General features: G+C 37.7%; 1 protein-coding gene across 5 annotated transcripts in view; it reads left to right on the forward strand.

Moving 5' to 3' along the window:
- NBEA (neurobeachin) overlaps nucleotides 1–16,819 on the forward strand; it is a 627,505-nt gene that overhangs the window by 600,082 nt on the left and 10,604 nt on the right. For 4 of the 5 annotated variants that reach the window (XM_030882520.2, XM_060287861.1, XM_060287862.1 and 1 more), the window contains 5 exons: nucleotides 3,931–4,020; nucleotides 6,664–6,856; nucleotides 8,433–8,504; nucleotides 10,399–10,554; nucleotides 11,078–11,248. In XM_030882520.2, coding sequence (XP_030738380.2) covers nucleotides 3,931–4,020; nucleotides 6,664–6,856; nucleotides 8,433–8,504; nucleotides 10,399–10,554; nucleotides 11,078–11,248 — 682 coding nt within the window. The remainder of the gene's footprint in view (nucleotides 1–3,930; nucleotides 4,021–6,663; nucleotides 6,857–8,432; nucleotides 8,505–10,398; nucleotides 10,555–11,077; nucleotides 11,249–16,819) is intronic. The other variant, XM_060287860.1, reaches the window with a different exon arrangement.

Genomic DNA, 16,819 nt, shown 5'->3' on the forward strand with positions numbered 1-16,819 from the left:
GGAATGCTAATGAGGTAATGTCAGATCTTCTGATTTTTTCTGAGAGAAGCCAGAAAATCCAAATTACTGTATGAAATTTCCCAACCTATAAATGTTGGCTCAAATAGAAACCATGTCTGTGAGCTGAATCTAGCCCATGGGATGCCGTTGTGTGACATCTGGCTGAATGTAAGCCCCTATGGCATCCTGGCTATAATGCAACCTCTACGAGAGCAGGAATCTCTATCTGTTTTGTTTGATGAGTATCAGAGATCTGTAGAAGGGTACCAGGTACTAGTAGGTACTCAATAAATATATGTTTTATGAATAACATTAAGTCTCTCTGACCCATGTAGAACAATATATAGAGAAATAGAAATATGTAGAATTTTCTAAGATGCCATTTCTGATAATATAGAAAGAATCCACCCTATAATTAACTGTAAGTAGTTGTTTAGGTTTTTTTACTTGATATATTTGGAAAAATTATATTAATGGGAAAATTCCACTATATGACAAAAAATTCCATATAGCAAAAACTCGTTTTATGGTGTTATCCAGCTAATTTCTACTTAACCTTCAAACCTTAGCTCATGTTCTTTTTCTGGAAGTCTCTTTCCTAACAGCCCTGATCTTCCTCCCCCATTCTCCCCCTGAGTTTCAGTCCATTACTCCTCCGGGCTCCCTGGCCCTTTGGGCTGGCCTCCCCCATGGTCCTACCTACCATGTGCCCTGATGTCCTCATCTCATGTCCTTATGGGCTGGAAACGTCTGGAGGGCAGCCTGCTGTCTGATTTTATATCCCTTGGTGTGAAGTAAATATTCAACAAATGTTGGTTAACTGAATTGTTTTTGTGGTATTGAATTGTAAGAGAAAAGAACTCTGAAGTTTTCTCTGCTACTGTGCTTTTCTCTTTTCAGGCTACCTTTCAGTTTTACCCAAATACCCTACCATTTCCCCACTTCTGTATTCAAACATTTTTTGACTCTGTAGGACGAAATCACAGCCCTGACCTGCAGAGATTCACAGTCTGAGCAAACAGACACACGTAAGGAATTATGTGTTGAATTCCATGACAAAGGGGAAAATATGCTGTGAGAATATGGAGGACATTGATTATGATTTAGGAAGGATTTCTGGGAAGGATTTAGAACCCTGCCCAAGGTTAGCATGAAGGGAGGCATTTTCTCCTCCGTCATAACAACTACTCAGTTGCTGTGCGTCATAGGTTGCAGAATGGGTTGTGTATATTTCCGGGCATGCGCCCATACAAAGTACCTCTTTTTTCTTTTTTAATTTCTAAAAGGATTTAATATGTTTAAAGAAATGAAATAGGCAATCAAAAATATGAGCTGGTAACAGAGAGATGAAGCCATAAAAATTTATCAGTTTTTTTTTTCCTTTTCTGCTCTACAGTAGTTTTATTTGTATCTCTGTTCAAAGCCCAACCTCACATGGAAAACAATATCTTTCTCCTTGTCAGCATCACTTTTTTTAAAAATCAAAGTCTTCAAACATATACAAAAGTAGAGAGAATAATATAACATATAATAATATAACAAATATCCATTTGCCCAATAACAATAGTCAGCAGTAGTACCTCCCTTCTTAATGAAAAGGAAGACATTGATGACTTCCTAAAAGTGGGGGAGCACAGAAAGCATATGACAGGGGGAGCCAATCAGGAAAGTCAGTAGGTGCTCACTTCCCTTTCAAACATTTTAATAGACTTAGGGGAGACAGCATGCTTTTCCAGGATCGGAAAGACTTGTGCAATTTAAAATCAGAGGGCAAAGAATTATTAGAAAGCAGATCTACACAATAGCTAAAAGATAAATACTGGAATAAGAACCTTTAGGTAGATCACAGGAAGAGAGATTCAGTTTAGTCTTAAAATAAATAAATGTTGAATGTTGGGAATCGATTGTCTTAATGCAAGGGTGAGATTGAGCACAACTTGAAATTTACCCTGCCGCCATTTGAGAGCCATTTAAGATATGTATGTGTGTGTGTATTGTGCCTCAGTCCAAAAGGATCAGAGGCAGGACCTCCTGAAGAGAACCGTACAGAAGATTTCTGGAAATTAAATCTGTTTCAGAACATTTTTTCATGTAATTTTGATATTTCCCTTCCAGAAAAATAAGTCAAGCAAAACATGTTTGTTGATTGATTCTTTCTGTGAACATTTAAAGGCTACCTACTAAATGCAAGGCACTGATCTAGAGATTTAAATGTGTTTGATTTTACTTCTGTCTCCCTACCCCCAACCTGGTCCTCTATCTGGAGGAGGAAAAACACAAGCAATGGTATCTATTGCTAGAGAGATTTAGTTCATGATACATTAAGCTAGGTATTGGACATTTTCTAACTAGGGCAACTTTAACAATACAATGAGTACTTTTTTTGATTTTCAAATAATTCTCAAGAGTTTATTGTTCAGAATGTGAACCTAACCAGAAATGGTCTCTCCCCCCTTTCTAATCTTAAATCTTGCATTGGGGAGATAAAGTATAATGGTATCTATGTGAGTACAATTTAGTGAAATAGTCACACTTCGCATATGAGTGGACACATGCAAATAAATGTATACATTAAAACTGGACAGCACGTAAAGAGATTTAATAACTCGTCCTGTTGCCTCTACAAGTAAAAGAACCAAAGCTCCATTTATGCAATTGTTAAAATATGGCAGATAATGATGCATTCATGTTTAATATTGCTAATCAATTTGAAAATTCACATTTTTATTGATAAACATTTTCTTGAAATGCAGTCTAGGAGGACAGATTATTAAATTTAAAGACTTTATAAATAAGAATTGTAGATAGTGACGGGATTAGTAGCAGTGCTGTGTCGAGAGCCACCTACCACCTTACCTGACTCCCAAGCACTCAGCAATGACTTTCCAATTTCACTTTTATGTGCAACCACAGTGCACACAATTTTAGGGGGAAAATTAGCATGGTAACAGAGTAATAATCATAGTAAATATTGTGCTTCTCCTTGTTGACTTAAGTTACCTACTTACAATATTTCAGAAAAATATTTCTGTTAGTCTAGCTTAATATATTGAAAATTTTTCCCTGTAGAATTTATGTATAGAAGAAATACTTAAATCTCTTATAAGAGTATCTCTTTAACATACACACAAAAAAGGCATATTTTACACTCCAGACAGTCTGAGATCTAGAATTATTTTTATCTATTGGAAATCACAAAATCTCGTTAATATTTCCATCTGCATAGGTTTTAATGACATATTGCATAGGTCAGGATGCCCCAAGAATTATTTCCTCTTTGGGTTAGTTCTTTCTAAATTTTCAGGAAATTTTTGAGAGAAATGAATTCATACCTTATAAATAATATTCCAGGATTCATCTTAGAATAGCACAGCACACTAAAATGTATTTTTTGTAGTGAAAGTCTTACCATATTTGATTATTATACGAAAGTCTTAATGTTCTTTCTACTGATCGCCCTCTGAATTGATTAGAACACATGATTATTTGACTTTATTTTGTATCCTTAGTGGACTTTATGTCTCATTCTTTTTTTTCCCATTAAGATTCCAGAAGCTTATTTCATTAGAGATCCCCATACGTTCCTTCTTACAAAGGACTTTATTAAGGTATATGTGTTGTATTTAGTGTTCAGAGTGTTCTTTGGTCTCTAGCTGCATGCATGCACTCACAGGATAACATTTCCACATTTAACCCCTGCTTCTAAATAAGAATAGTGACTTGGTTAATGGAAGCATGTTTGGAAGGAGAAGCAAAGCTTGTCTACAAAATACTAACACTTGGATGATTTTGCACCCTGCGAGAAGAGCACCCGGTGAATATTCTGGACTTTTTTCATGGCTGACTTGGGATACACTTGCGTTGTCAGAGTGTGTTGACCTCTCTCGTTGATGCATATTGATTATGACAATTACTCTCCTTCCCCTGCAGGCCATGGAGGCACAGATACAGAACTTTGGACAAACGCCATCTCAGTTGCTTATTGAGCCACATCCGCCTCGGAGCTCTGCCATGCACCTGGTAAGACATAGCAGCTTGCGGAACATTTTGGACCTGAGTATAGATCAAATAAAATAGTGATTTTTAGCAGCATTTTAAAAGGCTCTTCACTTTATTGGCTAACTCTTCAGCCTTAGTATATACTGATTACCCGAGGGAGAAACAGAGAAAGGAGTAGAGTTCTTACCTTTAAGTTTGGCTTCAACTAGCCCAATTTTGGATTCACAAAAATAGCCATCCTCTCTGACTATATATGCATCTACATAAACTCCTTCATACATATACAGGCTTACAGACACACACCAGCACCAAAATTAGATTATGTTTACAAATTAGAATGTAAATATAATATAAACACAATATGATGCTGCCTAATTTAATCTTTTTGGGCAAGGTGGGGTAGGGGAAGTAGTTCATGAGAAAAGGAAAGAAATATAATTTACAGCCACTTCAGGGAGGCTCTAGAGAAGAGGGGTTAAGAATAAAGGAAGCAGCCGCATAGCACGGGGAGATCAGCTCGGTGCTTTGTGACCGCCTGGAGGGGTGGGATAGGGAGGGTGGGAGGGAGGGAGACGCAAGAGGGAAGAGATATGGGAACATATATATATGGATAACTGATTCACTTTGTTATAAAGCAGAAACTAACACACCACTGTAAAGCAATTATACTCCAATAAAGATGTAAAAAAAAAAAAAGAAAAGAATAAGGGCCTCAGAGCCAGACTTGTTTCAAACACCGTCTCTTGCCATGAACTAATGAATGAATTGGACGAGGTATTTAAGCTCTCTGTTTACATTTCAGCATCTGTAACTGGGGGTAAAAATAGTACCAACCCTGAAAATGTAATGACTCGATACTGAATATTGCACTTAGACCAGCCCCTGGCATACAAGTGCTCAGTAAATGGTAGCTAGTGTCAGCAGCCACAGCAGCTACTTACATTAAAAGGTTTATTCTCATTTTTCAAAGGAAAAGGTAATATTCTTTTCATTTTAATCTGAGTTTTAAAAATCAGTTTTCATAACAAAACAGTCCTTTTTTCAGTTTTTAGCAAATGGTGAACATTTCCCTCTTTATCTAATTTGAAGAAGGTAAATTTTTTTCCAAGAAACTACTTTAGAATTCACTTTTTAACTGTGACTTTCCACTAAGGTTTTACTGAAAAAAAAAAAAAAAGTTTGAAGGTAAAAACCTGTTTGCAAAATGAATTACAGTTCATCAGTGTTTCTAGACAGTTATCAAGGCACCAGACACCCTAGTATTGGAATAAAATGCTCCTGAACATCGTCCATAATATATGTGTAAACAAATGTATCAGTTGTTATTTCCTGACGGAAGTATTGTTCACACCTTTCATTTGTTCTATCAGTTACTTAACAAGTTAGTATTGAGCCCCTTCTGTGTGCCAGGCACGACCTTAAGCACTGGCGACACAGAGGTAATACATCCTCTACACCTTCAAGGAATTGATAGTCGAACACCTACTGAAACACATAAATGAATGTGTGTGTTTGAAAACATTTCTTTTCCTCTGCAATAACTCATTTCAGCCCCCTTGATTAGTCACTAATGAACTCTGCTGCTTGAAGTGGGTCCTCGCGTGCGGCCAAGCAAAGAGGCTTTCACCACATGCGCTGCTCCCATCCAAACACCCAGACACAGTGTAGACACGGAGCCTCCACACCTGAGATGAAGCGTTTTTAATAAACTGTCCAAGAGGATCTCTCTCACACTTTATTTTATGAAATGCTTTGGCAGAAGAGTTGTATTCCCCTGTTAGTTTTCTCTGTTTAATAATGATAATAAAAATATTTATCCTGGAGAAATGCCCAGTCAGAACTCATTACTTTCCTAGGGGAAATTGTTAGAGACTAAATTGGCATGGAACTGTTTATAAAGAAAATAAGCTTTTTAAGTTTGTGTAGCAGAGGATTCATATATATGTGTATATATAATAGTGAACAATTACAAAACATGCATGAAAGCTAAATAATGGTTGTTCCCAGCATCCCTATTTTGTGTCTTTTATGTAATCATGTTTATAGTATTTTATAGTACTAAATAGTAGTTCTTATAGTGTCTACTTTCTATCAAGTCATATGCTAGATGATTGAGAAACAAAGATTAAAAAAGAAAAGAGAGTGTTATCCCTCAGGAAGCTCACCATCCAGCAGGGGAAGGAGACCATAGTCATCAGAGCCGCAGCAGAAATGCACACACAGCGCTGACAAGGGAGGCTGTGATATTTTAATTATTTAGACTGTAGCAATGACCCCAGATCAACCAGGTAAAAAATGAAAGAATCAGTTCACTGCATATTTCATGTAAACAGTGTCAGTAACTGACTTGACTGATTTTTCCACCAAACTGATGTTGTAACTGCACTGAATAATTACGCTCCGTCATGTGGACGTATCTCCAACTCCTCACATCGTCTGGCGGTACCTAAATTGCGGCTGGTCTTTAATAAGCGGGTGTCTTCCCGGCGACTTCGAGGAGTCCCTGCTCGTTTCTCTGTGCCACCCTCTCAGACCAGAGTGCCGACTGCTCGGCTCTTGGTTTGTGCCCTTGCTAGCCTGTGTTAATTTCATTCTCCCCCCGAGCTTTCACTAACTGTGTCATTCCTTTTGTTTTCTTTGCTCTCTTCCCTTTCTATTCAACAGTGTTTCCTTCCACAGAGTCCACTCATGTTTAAAGATCAGATGCAGCAGGATGTGATCATGGTGCTGAAGTTTCCATCAAATTCTCCAGTAACGCATGTGGCAGCCAACACGCTCCCCCACCTGACCATCCCTGCGGTGGTGACCGTGACCTGCAGCAGACTGTTTGCAGTGAACCGATGGCACAACACAGTGGGTATGTGTACCTAAGGGAGCCCCTTACTAACGGGTTCTTAGAAGCTGCGCTTCAGGTAGGGTAGGGTAGGCGTGCTGCGGGCTAGCAAGGGTGCCAGATGAGCTGCAGAAAGCGGCAGAGTACATAATTGCCGAACCTAACTGATTAACTCTTATCTGTCTTATTCACTGCTGCTGTCTTTCAGTGCTGCACAGAATGCTTGGCTAATGGTTAAGTATCCAATAAGTACGTGACAAATTGAAGCAGTCCTGCAGATAATTCAGGTCCTCCCACCCTGCCCCACCAGGAGAAAAAAAAAAAAACATTTTTATCCCATATTAAACAAAAGTGATTTTGAATCTAGATTTTCTAGATGATGGTTTCAAATCCTCTTTCTTCCACTTCATTAATTCATTTAGGAAATATCTGAATGACCACTTTGTGTCAGTGGTCCTGGGCACTGGGAGTACAACAGTGAACAAGACGAACAGCATGGCTCTCTCTGTGGAGCTTAGAGTCTTTGAGAAAAGACAAAATCTAAATTGTTCAGTGATTTCACGTGTGTTTTCTCCAAACTCATTCCTGAAGTTTCCAGCCAGTATATCTTGAAGTGATATAATTCTGTCATAAAAATTAGACATATTGATACTTATCTAGCCAGGACAGGAATGTATGTGACTAATTGGTTTAGCTGGCCCAGTTCATCACTTAAGATCTCCCTAGAAACCCAAGGATTCCCATGTCTCTAAGACTGAATGATGAGACACGCCGAATTCACCTGAATCTTTCTATTCTACTGACTTCTGCATCACTCTGAAAAACCAAACGACTTTTAGCTTAATCTCCTAAGAGTTTCTAAATGCCCCTATTTTATGGTTATTGGCGATATTTTCAACATGAGGTAGAACGACTTCCATTCAATCAGAAATATGCAGCAGACATCTTTTAAAAATAGGACTTTATTCACAGGAGTCTTAGCCTCTAGAAATGTTTTGCATTGAAAGAAACTATAAAGAATTGATCTTTCTTTAGAATTGTTTAAAAGTTTTATATGTTATATAACCCCATGTAAAAAATTATGACTAATGAATTCAGTCAAGCTCCAAATATTAATCCTCTGAAAGTAGCTTTTAGGTTAAGATTTTAGGTGTGGCTCAATTTTGTACCTTCAGTTGACTTGTCATCTGTTGAAAGAAGGCCCACTTAGATGGGATCCCCATCTTCCTCTCTGCCTTGACCCAGGTGGGCCTGTGCCCATACCCATTCCTACTTGTAGGCAAGACCTTTTCTTAGATTTCAGCTCTCTGATGGGTTCAAGAAATTTTGTAATCTTCCACTTTATCTAGCTTTTTCTTCTTGTTAGGATAACACTCTTCCCAGCTTTCTCCATCTTAAGTGGAGACTAGCAGTCCCCATTGTGATGATTTTTTTAAGACTGTCTACAAAAACATGTAGTGTGACTGAATCATTCTTGCAGTAATTTACCAAATAATTTTTAAGCAAATATATATATTGTATAATCATTATAAAACACTGCTTATTAGGAAATTCCTTTCTGAGAATTTTATGGTCATTTTCTCTTTTAATTAATCTTTAGGCCTCAGAGGAGCTCCAGGTTACTCCTTGGATCAAGCCCATCATCTTCCCATTGAAATGGATCCACTCATTGGTATGTTAGCAACAAAAATACATTTTCATGGATGCTGCCTCTCCACAGATACCTATGTGGCTATTTATCACAAATGATAGTTGAATAATAGTTTTTTCTGCCACAAATTAATGTGCAGATAACATCAGATTACCATCAAGGAGCTGTGCAAATCATAACATGCCATCTAAGAATTTGTTGGTATTAAAATAATTATTTGTGGCATTTTCTTGGTATTTTAAGAGGTCACTTAGGTTGGTTCTAAACAACGCAAATGATTCCAAACTGTTCTTTCTTTCAGCCTCAACTCTTCCTTAACAACTTTATATTATTTGAAATATATAAGGACTCAAAGCTATTACTAAAGAAAACTAATACTGAAGAATTTCTTTTCTGGAAATCTCCACTCACTAGAGCTAAACATTTTTTTAATTAAAGGTTTCATATGAATTGCAAACTTGGGAGCTATAATTATTTGCAGCAGATATTCCAAGTATTTTAAAATAATCACATACACATTTATTAGCTGTGTGATCCAGAGCAAGTGCCTTAATCTCTCTGGGCCTCAGTTTCATGTCTGCAAGATGGTTCCTAATCATGTTTGTTCTGCCTGTCCTCATGGGATCTTATGAGAACTAAATTAGAAAAAAATTGAACATGATACGAAAAATTATAAAGCCATACACAAGTTACGGTATTTTTTTCTTAGATTAACCCACCCTACATCTTTGAACCCAGAAAGAGGATGAGGGACAGCCATTTGGGTTAGTTCCTTATACTCCAACACAAAATAACACTTAACATTTCTTTGGGAGAATATACACTTAGGACAAGGAATATTTTTAGAGTTGAGGTCTAGCTGTTTCTCTGCTGAAAAGACATCGACAGTGTCACGTACAGCTGGAATGTAACTATGGAAAAATTAATAGCTGTATTCTAATTAATCAAGGACCAATTACATAGTTTTCAAGTGTCTCAGGATGTTTGCTTTTCTTTTCCTTTGCTGTTTTTAAAATTATTTTTTATTTTTTACCTTCTCTAGTAATTACTATTTTAGTGTTAGTAGATATCCACAAATAGTAGCACTTAGATTTAATTGGTGTTAGAAAGTGATGTTGATCTTCTACATCTGCATTTTCTGTTTAAGAATTCAGCCCAGGGATTTAGCCTGAAAGGACGGCGTGGAGTAAGGGACAGGCTGGCATACAGACAGGCACCAGGGAAATCAGATGGTGTGTCTGAGTTTCTGACTTTATTCAGATTCAATCCCAGTGCTACCCACTGATTCTCTGCCTGTCTCTTTCCTCCCCAGTCCCTCTCCCATCTTTCTTATTCCTCTCCTCCCCTGCCAGACCATTCTGGAAAGGTTTCTGTTTGTTGACAATCCAGGTCTTTAAAGCTGCTGACCTAAAGTTCCCTGAGGGGCTGCCTACATAACACCCCTCCCACAAATCCCTACTTTCTTCTTTTCACGTGAATTGTAAATGCCATCAGAAAATGACAGATGGAGGCAAATATTAAGACTTTTTTTTTCCTTATGTAACACACTTCATACAATATTTATTCCTCATTATTATCGAACTTGTTGGACACCAATGAACTTGTGCAGGGTGAACATCTATTGAATTTAGTGCATTTAAATATTTTTATTATGTTGTAAATTCACATCTTGAATTCCTCATATCGGTGGAGAACTTAAATTTCCAACAAGTTTTTAATATATAATACAGGTCATAAATAATCACTGCTACTAAAGAGTTTACATTTCTCATGGGGAAATGTTAAAATCTTAATAATCTTATAGCCTTAAGAACCCATTTCTAGGTAAATGAAGCATAAAAGTATTCCTTCTATAAGTGGTTGGTGAAACTCTTGTGGAATCTTTCTTTAAAGTTCTTTTTCTGTTTATGTTTAGCCAATAACTCTGGTGTGAACAAACGGCAGATCACAGACCTTGTTGACCAGAGCATACAAATCAACGCCCATTGTTTTGTGGTCACAGCCGACAATCGCTATATTCTTATCTGTGGATTCTGGGATAAGAGCTTCAGAGTTTATTCTACAGAAACAGGTAAACTGAGCTATGAAATACCTTATCCTCTTCAAAATGCCAATTGTGACACCTAAAGCTTCATATGAAATCATACTTAATAACGTAGGCATTTTCATCTTGGGTGCCGAGATTCAAATTAAATACTCACATTGTAAGTAAATGACTACTTATAATTGTATCCACTCTGAACTTCAGTGTGAGCTGAGCCCTGAGTTCACAGGACAACTGGCACTACAGTCCCCTTCCCACAAATCAGGTCCAGTAAAAGACCTTAAACCTCCCCTTAGTCTGGCCCAACCCTGAAAAAAAATCAAGATTGTGTTATTTTATGTTCTTTTCTTAAGAAGTCCCAAGTGACATTCTTGTATCACTTTTTCAGAAGCAATTCAAGAAACCAAATCTGTAGCTAGATTTCGTTACAAAATTACCTTGTAAGTTTGCGGGTCTATAGATTCACTTTTCACAAATCTAGTAAAGTTAAGCTTATTACCATTTAAAGAAAAATAGCCAATGAATTTGACCTACCATTTCTGTGTTTCAGGGAAGCTAACTCAGATTGTATTTGGCCATTGGGATGTGGTGACGTGCTTGGCCAGGTCTGAGTCATACATAGGTGGGGACTGCTACATCGTGTCTGGGTCTCGAGATGCTACCCTGCTTCTCTGGTACTGGAGTGGGCGACACCATATCATAGGAGACAACCCGAACAGCAGTAAGTATTTGTCTAGAATTGTCCTACCAGACTAAGAACTCATTTTAACATGTTTTGCTCTTTTTAATTTTCCTAATAGTTTTTGCTGGTTCTGTAAGGGTTTTAAAATACGAGAGCTTAAGCAGCAAACCTCTACGTTGGAATGTGGCTATATTCAAGGTGTACTAAAGCGCGACCACTATAACCTTCAGCCTGAGGAAACTCCCAGATCCCCTCACATTGACCCTGTGCTCAGCAGCCCTTCCCCAGTCTCCAAATGTCCCCATCCTTCCAAAATTTCCTTCCGTGTCATCGGGTCCATTCAACTTCGTATGATTTCTCTCAGCTAAGTGTAGTCTCTCCTTCTCTGAATTTCCATATGTTTTATTTGTGCCTCAAGAGGACACTTACTGCTTTCTACCATGGGGTGTAGTAAATATCTGTTTATTTATTTGACAATGACTGAAATACCCCCTTCAGATTAGACCCTGGTGAGGCAAAGCTGAATAAGATGCTTTCTTTGCTTGGTATGATTCCTGAGTGTTTTTTATTCAAAAGTGCTCCCGAAAATATCCTGTAGGAGAAAAATGGGGGGACTCCAGAGTAAAACAATTTTAGAAAACACCACATATACTCTTACTTTCTATGTGAGCTCTGAAAGCCTTACACAAATAAAGCTGTTGATAACCCACAGTTTCTCAAACATGTTTTCCATGGAACATTGTGTTCGTGGAAGAGCAGTTACTATTCCTTGGAGCTGCTATTCTGAGGAAACACTGAAGTGGACCATAAGTCCCTCTCTCTGCATCTTAAGTCTCTGGTTCCTGGCATAGTTGCACAAATAATAGGTTTTCAATAAATATCGTTGAATGACTGAAGAACTGGTAAGGCATTTCCTAGAAATAATTACTGTCTTTAATTACCAAGCTTTCAATATTTTACATACACATGTTTCCTGTAAAATAGAGAATGGTTTCTGTAAGGTGTTGATAATGGCAAGTACCTAAACCAGGATTATTCTAATTATGATTTGTACATTGGGCACAGCTTTAACAGTACTTTAAAATAAACTGAAACATGAGTTTGGGAATATTTGTGATGAAACAGAGATAGGAATTTTCCAGGAATGCTGTGCACCTGCCACTGAAATACTATAAAAGTAGAGAAGAAAAGACGTGTACAGGATGCTGTGTTGTAACTACATGGCTGGCCCCCTTCCAGCCTGTGAGAGAGCTGGGCATGGAAAGCTTCATATATATGTGTGTGTGTGTGTGTGTGTGTGTGTATACACACATACACACACACACACACATATATGTATATGTATATACATATATATATATATAAAGATGGTAGGAGAATGAACTAGATGACCAGGTGACTTATTCTTGTTTCCCATAGCTAGAGGTGAAGAACAGTAAATGAAGAAACTAAAAGTGTATTATGAAGTAGTGTCTCTTAGTGTAGATACTGAATAAGAGAAAGTGCCTCTGCTCTAAGTTGTGAACTAAGTTGTGATACTGGTTTGAGGAAAACACATATTCAGTTCAGTGTTGCTTGATTTCCAACCAGCTCAACTAATTAGCTACCAATTGTACATTAAACCGAATATCATACTCTAAATACTAGTAAGTTAACCTCCTTATTTACTCTCTTTTTTAAAACCGTATCCTTAAAAAAGGAAACTTCATTTTTAGCAGGATATGTGTGTGTGTGTATGTAAAAAATGTTTGATCTACTTTATTATTATTATATTTTATTATTTTTAAGCATGGTACATTATCACATGTATTTTATCTAATTGTATTTTTACGTACTTCCCAGTTTCCTTTTTTCCTTTTAGATGAGTGTAGTGTTCATAAGAAGAAAAGTTGAACTGAGCAGCAGGGCTGTGTGGTATCTTCCATCCATTATTGACACAAATTAGAAGTTATTAGACAGAAAAAAAATTTAAAGAAGCAGAATAGGGTTTTAAATCCAATTAATTAACATCTTCAAAGTGAAGCTCAAAAATGATGAAAGTGATATTTCCAAAAAGAGAATTCATTTCTTAAAAACTACCATTTGGTAGCAGAGAAGATAATACAATGTCCTGCTATGAGGTATGCATATAGCTGACTCACTTTGTTGTACAGCAGAAACTAACTCACCACTGTAAAGCAATTATATTCCAATAAAGATGTTTAAAGGAAAGGAATTTTAGGGCTTCCCTGGTGGCGCAGTGGTTGAGAGTCCGCCTGCCGATGCAGGGGACACGGGTTCATGCCCCGTTCCGGGAAGATCCCACATGCCGCGGAGCGGCTGAGCCCGTGAGCCATGGCCGCTGAGCCTGCGCGTCCGGAGCCTGTGCTCGGCAACGGGAGAGGCCACAGCAGTGAGAGGCCCACGTACCGCAAAAAAAAAAAAAAAAAAAAGGAATTTTAAAGAAAAATGTTAAATTATAGTAATTATCTGTTAACTACTTTATTTTCTAATGATCTTTTCAACCAAATGATGGTTAACAGTTGATTGTGTCTTTGTTCCATCACTTAGCAAGGAAAGGTAAATGTAATAATATTTAGAGTGTTTAAAGTTCCTTTCAACAGGAGCTATGTAAATAGAAATGTTTATGTTAATCCTTAAGAACAAAACTGTGAATACTGGATTTGTTAAAATGTAGAATTTTAAGTTTTAAATAAAGACAAGATTATCCCTAAGACATTATTGCATAATATTATCCATACAGTATTGCCTCCATTTAGGGGGATTTATTTTTTGATTAAAAACTGTTGTCATCATTATGAACCTTAAGGACTTCCATAAAACCCACCCTGCCAAGACTTTCCTAGGCATTTAATGTGGGCATATGTAATGTGGTTCCATTTGATCCATTATCCTTAACATAAAGGGAGAAATATGCTCTTTTAGATTAAACAGGATGAGTAGCTCAAGTATTAGTCAAGCAGCAAGCATGTATTAAATGCCTGCTGTGTGCTGGTACTACCTTAGCAGGTGGGAGTGCTGGGTAGTCAAATTCTGACTTTCTGGGGTTTACAAAAGCCTATATTATGGGCTTCCCTGGTGGCGCAGTGGTTGAGAGTCTGTCTGCCGATGCAGGGGACACGGGTTCATGCCCCGTTCCGGGAAGATCCCACATGCCGTGGAGCGGCTAGGACCGTGAGCCATGGCCGCTGGGCCTGCACGTCCAGAGCCTGTGCTCCGCAACGGGAGAGGCCCGCGTACCGCAAAAAAAAAAAGCCTATATTATGACCACAAAACTGCCTGTCCTGCTTGGAAGTACTGAATATACTGAGTATTACATGAGTCTTGAATTGCTATCAGATAATATTTAGTGTCATAAGTATTTGTATCTACAAAATGCTTAACATTACATCTTGGGCACAAATTGATGATTATGTAAAAACTGGTTTCAGCTTTTTGCCATACGGATGGTAAAAATCATAATAGTAAAACACAGTAAAAAATAATAATTAGTCATATTTAGTATTTGATTAACTTGACTGATTTGTGACTCAGTCTGTGAAACCAGCCAACCTAGCAGCTCATGTAGGCATGCCTAGAGAGACCATATATTTTGGTCAGTTCAGCTTTTGCAAAGGCAGTCAGAGCACACACTGAATTGACTGCCACATCAGGGATCGGCCATGGGTGTTGACACAGATGTAGTCCTTGCGGTCAGAAAACTCACAAAATGAAGGGAAAGGGTTTTGGGTTTTTTTTTCCTGTTTTATTTTATTCTAGCTACCAATTCACAGGTCAGAGAATCGGGCTATATGTTCTTTCTGTCTCATAATGCATTGCTACACAAGACCGAAAAGCTAGTTATGTCTAAATTCATATTAAAATGTGTGACACAACGCCCTTAGGTTTCGAGGGCTGTATATATTAACCTCGACTTGAAGGGGGAAGTCCTAGCATGAAACGTAATATCCCAGTAGCTGTTAGAATTCAGGACTTGGTCTTGGTGTGGACATTGAATTTGCTCTGTGTGCCAGAGGCTGAATCATATTTATCCAGCACAACACCATAACGTAATAGGATTCATTTACTCACCCTATGTGCGCATCACTAAAACTTCCTCAGGGTAAACTCAGGTGCTTTAATATATGTATGTTTCTTTTGCATTGTCATCCTTATTTTTTAATGGCTGGCTCTGTTAGTGCCACAGAGAAAAAATAAGTAACGTTTGTGAATTTTTTTAGGTAGGTTTGAAAGAGTTAATGGTTTCATTGTGTGTCACATATATTGCTGTGACTAACTTGGACATATCATAAATAAATCTTTTTCTAATTATCTTTATAGTTTTAATGGATTTGCCGCAAAGACAATGAAAATGTGTAAGCAGATTATTATAGACTTTTAGACCATAAAAGAAACAAGCAGAGGCTACCTGGCAGAGGTTCCAACTGAATTATAGTAGTTTTATTAATATATTTAATGCTAATATTCATTGTTACTCTTTCAAACTTGTGACTGTGAACGTAGACAGTTTTCTTGTAGATGTAAACTAGGTCCCTGACTAGATAACAGAATTGCAGAGATGTGAGGGACAGATGCTTTCATCTGAAACAGACTTTTACACAAATTCTGAAACTAATTTGGAAGTGATAAAAATTAATTTGCGCACTTTAATTGGAAGCAGGCTATCGCATGAAAAGAAGGAGAGCAGAGCAGGCAATCTGTGCTAAAAGCTGATTGAATTTGTTGTCAGGTAGGTATCTTGGACTTGGCTCTTTATCCTCCTGAGCCCTTCTTCGCAATATATTACAGCCCGTCTCTGACTGGTGTTCTTTAAAAGGATCAATGCTATTCCTGTTGAATCCCCAGAGCCCCAAATTTCATTGATCTTGGGACTTGACATTTCTCATTACGTGCTGTAGCTTCCAACGAGATAGTCACAAGAGGGGCAAGTCAACATTGTCTCTTCAGCAGACACTTATAATACATTGGGACCTCGGCTCCAAATCCAGTCGGCTTGTAAAGTGTGTGGTTTTAATGTTTATACCAGATATAACATGCCTGATAGAGAGTTTGCTGACATTTTTAAAATCATATCATAACCACAGGAAACTTTGCAAGAGAATTTACTGTTCATCTTTTCAAATCAAATCTACAAATATGCATTGAGTAATATGTATGACATTGTTTTCATGCTTTTTCTATTTCACTTTTGAAAAACAAGTCTTCAGCTCACGTTTGAGAATTATACAAACTATGAAACAAGAAGCCCATTGAAAAGGAGACTCCAGCTGTGCACACATCCCTTCCCTGGGCTCCCATTGTGTTCTCTTCAACTCTGGACACTGACCCTCCCGCCAGCCCCAACCTGTCACTAAACATCTGCCAAATCACATCCCTCGCTTTGTCTGCATCCAGCCTTCTTTTAAAACAACCATCCTGGTGCCCAGCTCCACAGCCACCACTGACCAGTGGTGTTATAGGGGATGAAGAAAGCGTGAACAAAGAATAGCCTGAAGATATTTTATGTATATAATATTATATATATATGTGTGTGTATATATGTATATATATATATATATATATGATGAGTTTGTCTCACTTCTCAGAGCAAGGAATCTTAACTAGGGTTTA

Source organism: Globicephala melas, chromosome 18, assembly GCF_963455315.2.
Source record: "Globicephala melas chromosome 18, mGloMel1.2, whole genome shotgun sequence".
Classification (NCBI taxonomy): domain Eukaryota; kingdom Metazoa; phylum Chordata; class Mammalia; order Artiodactyla; family Delphinidae; genus Globicephala; species Globicephala melas.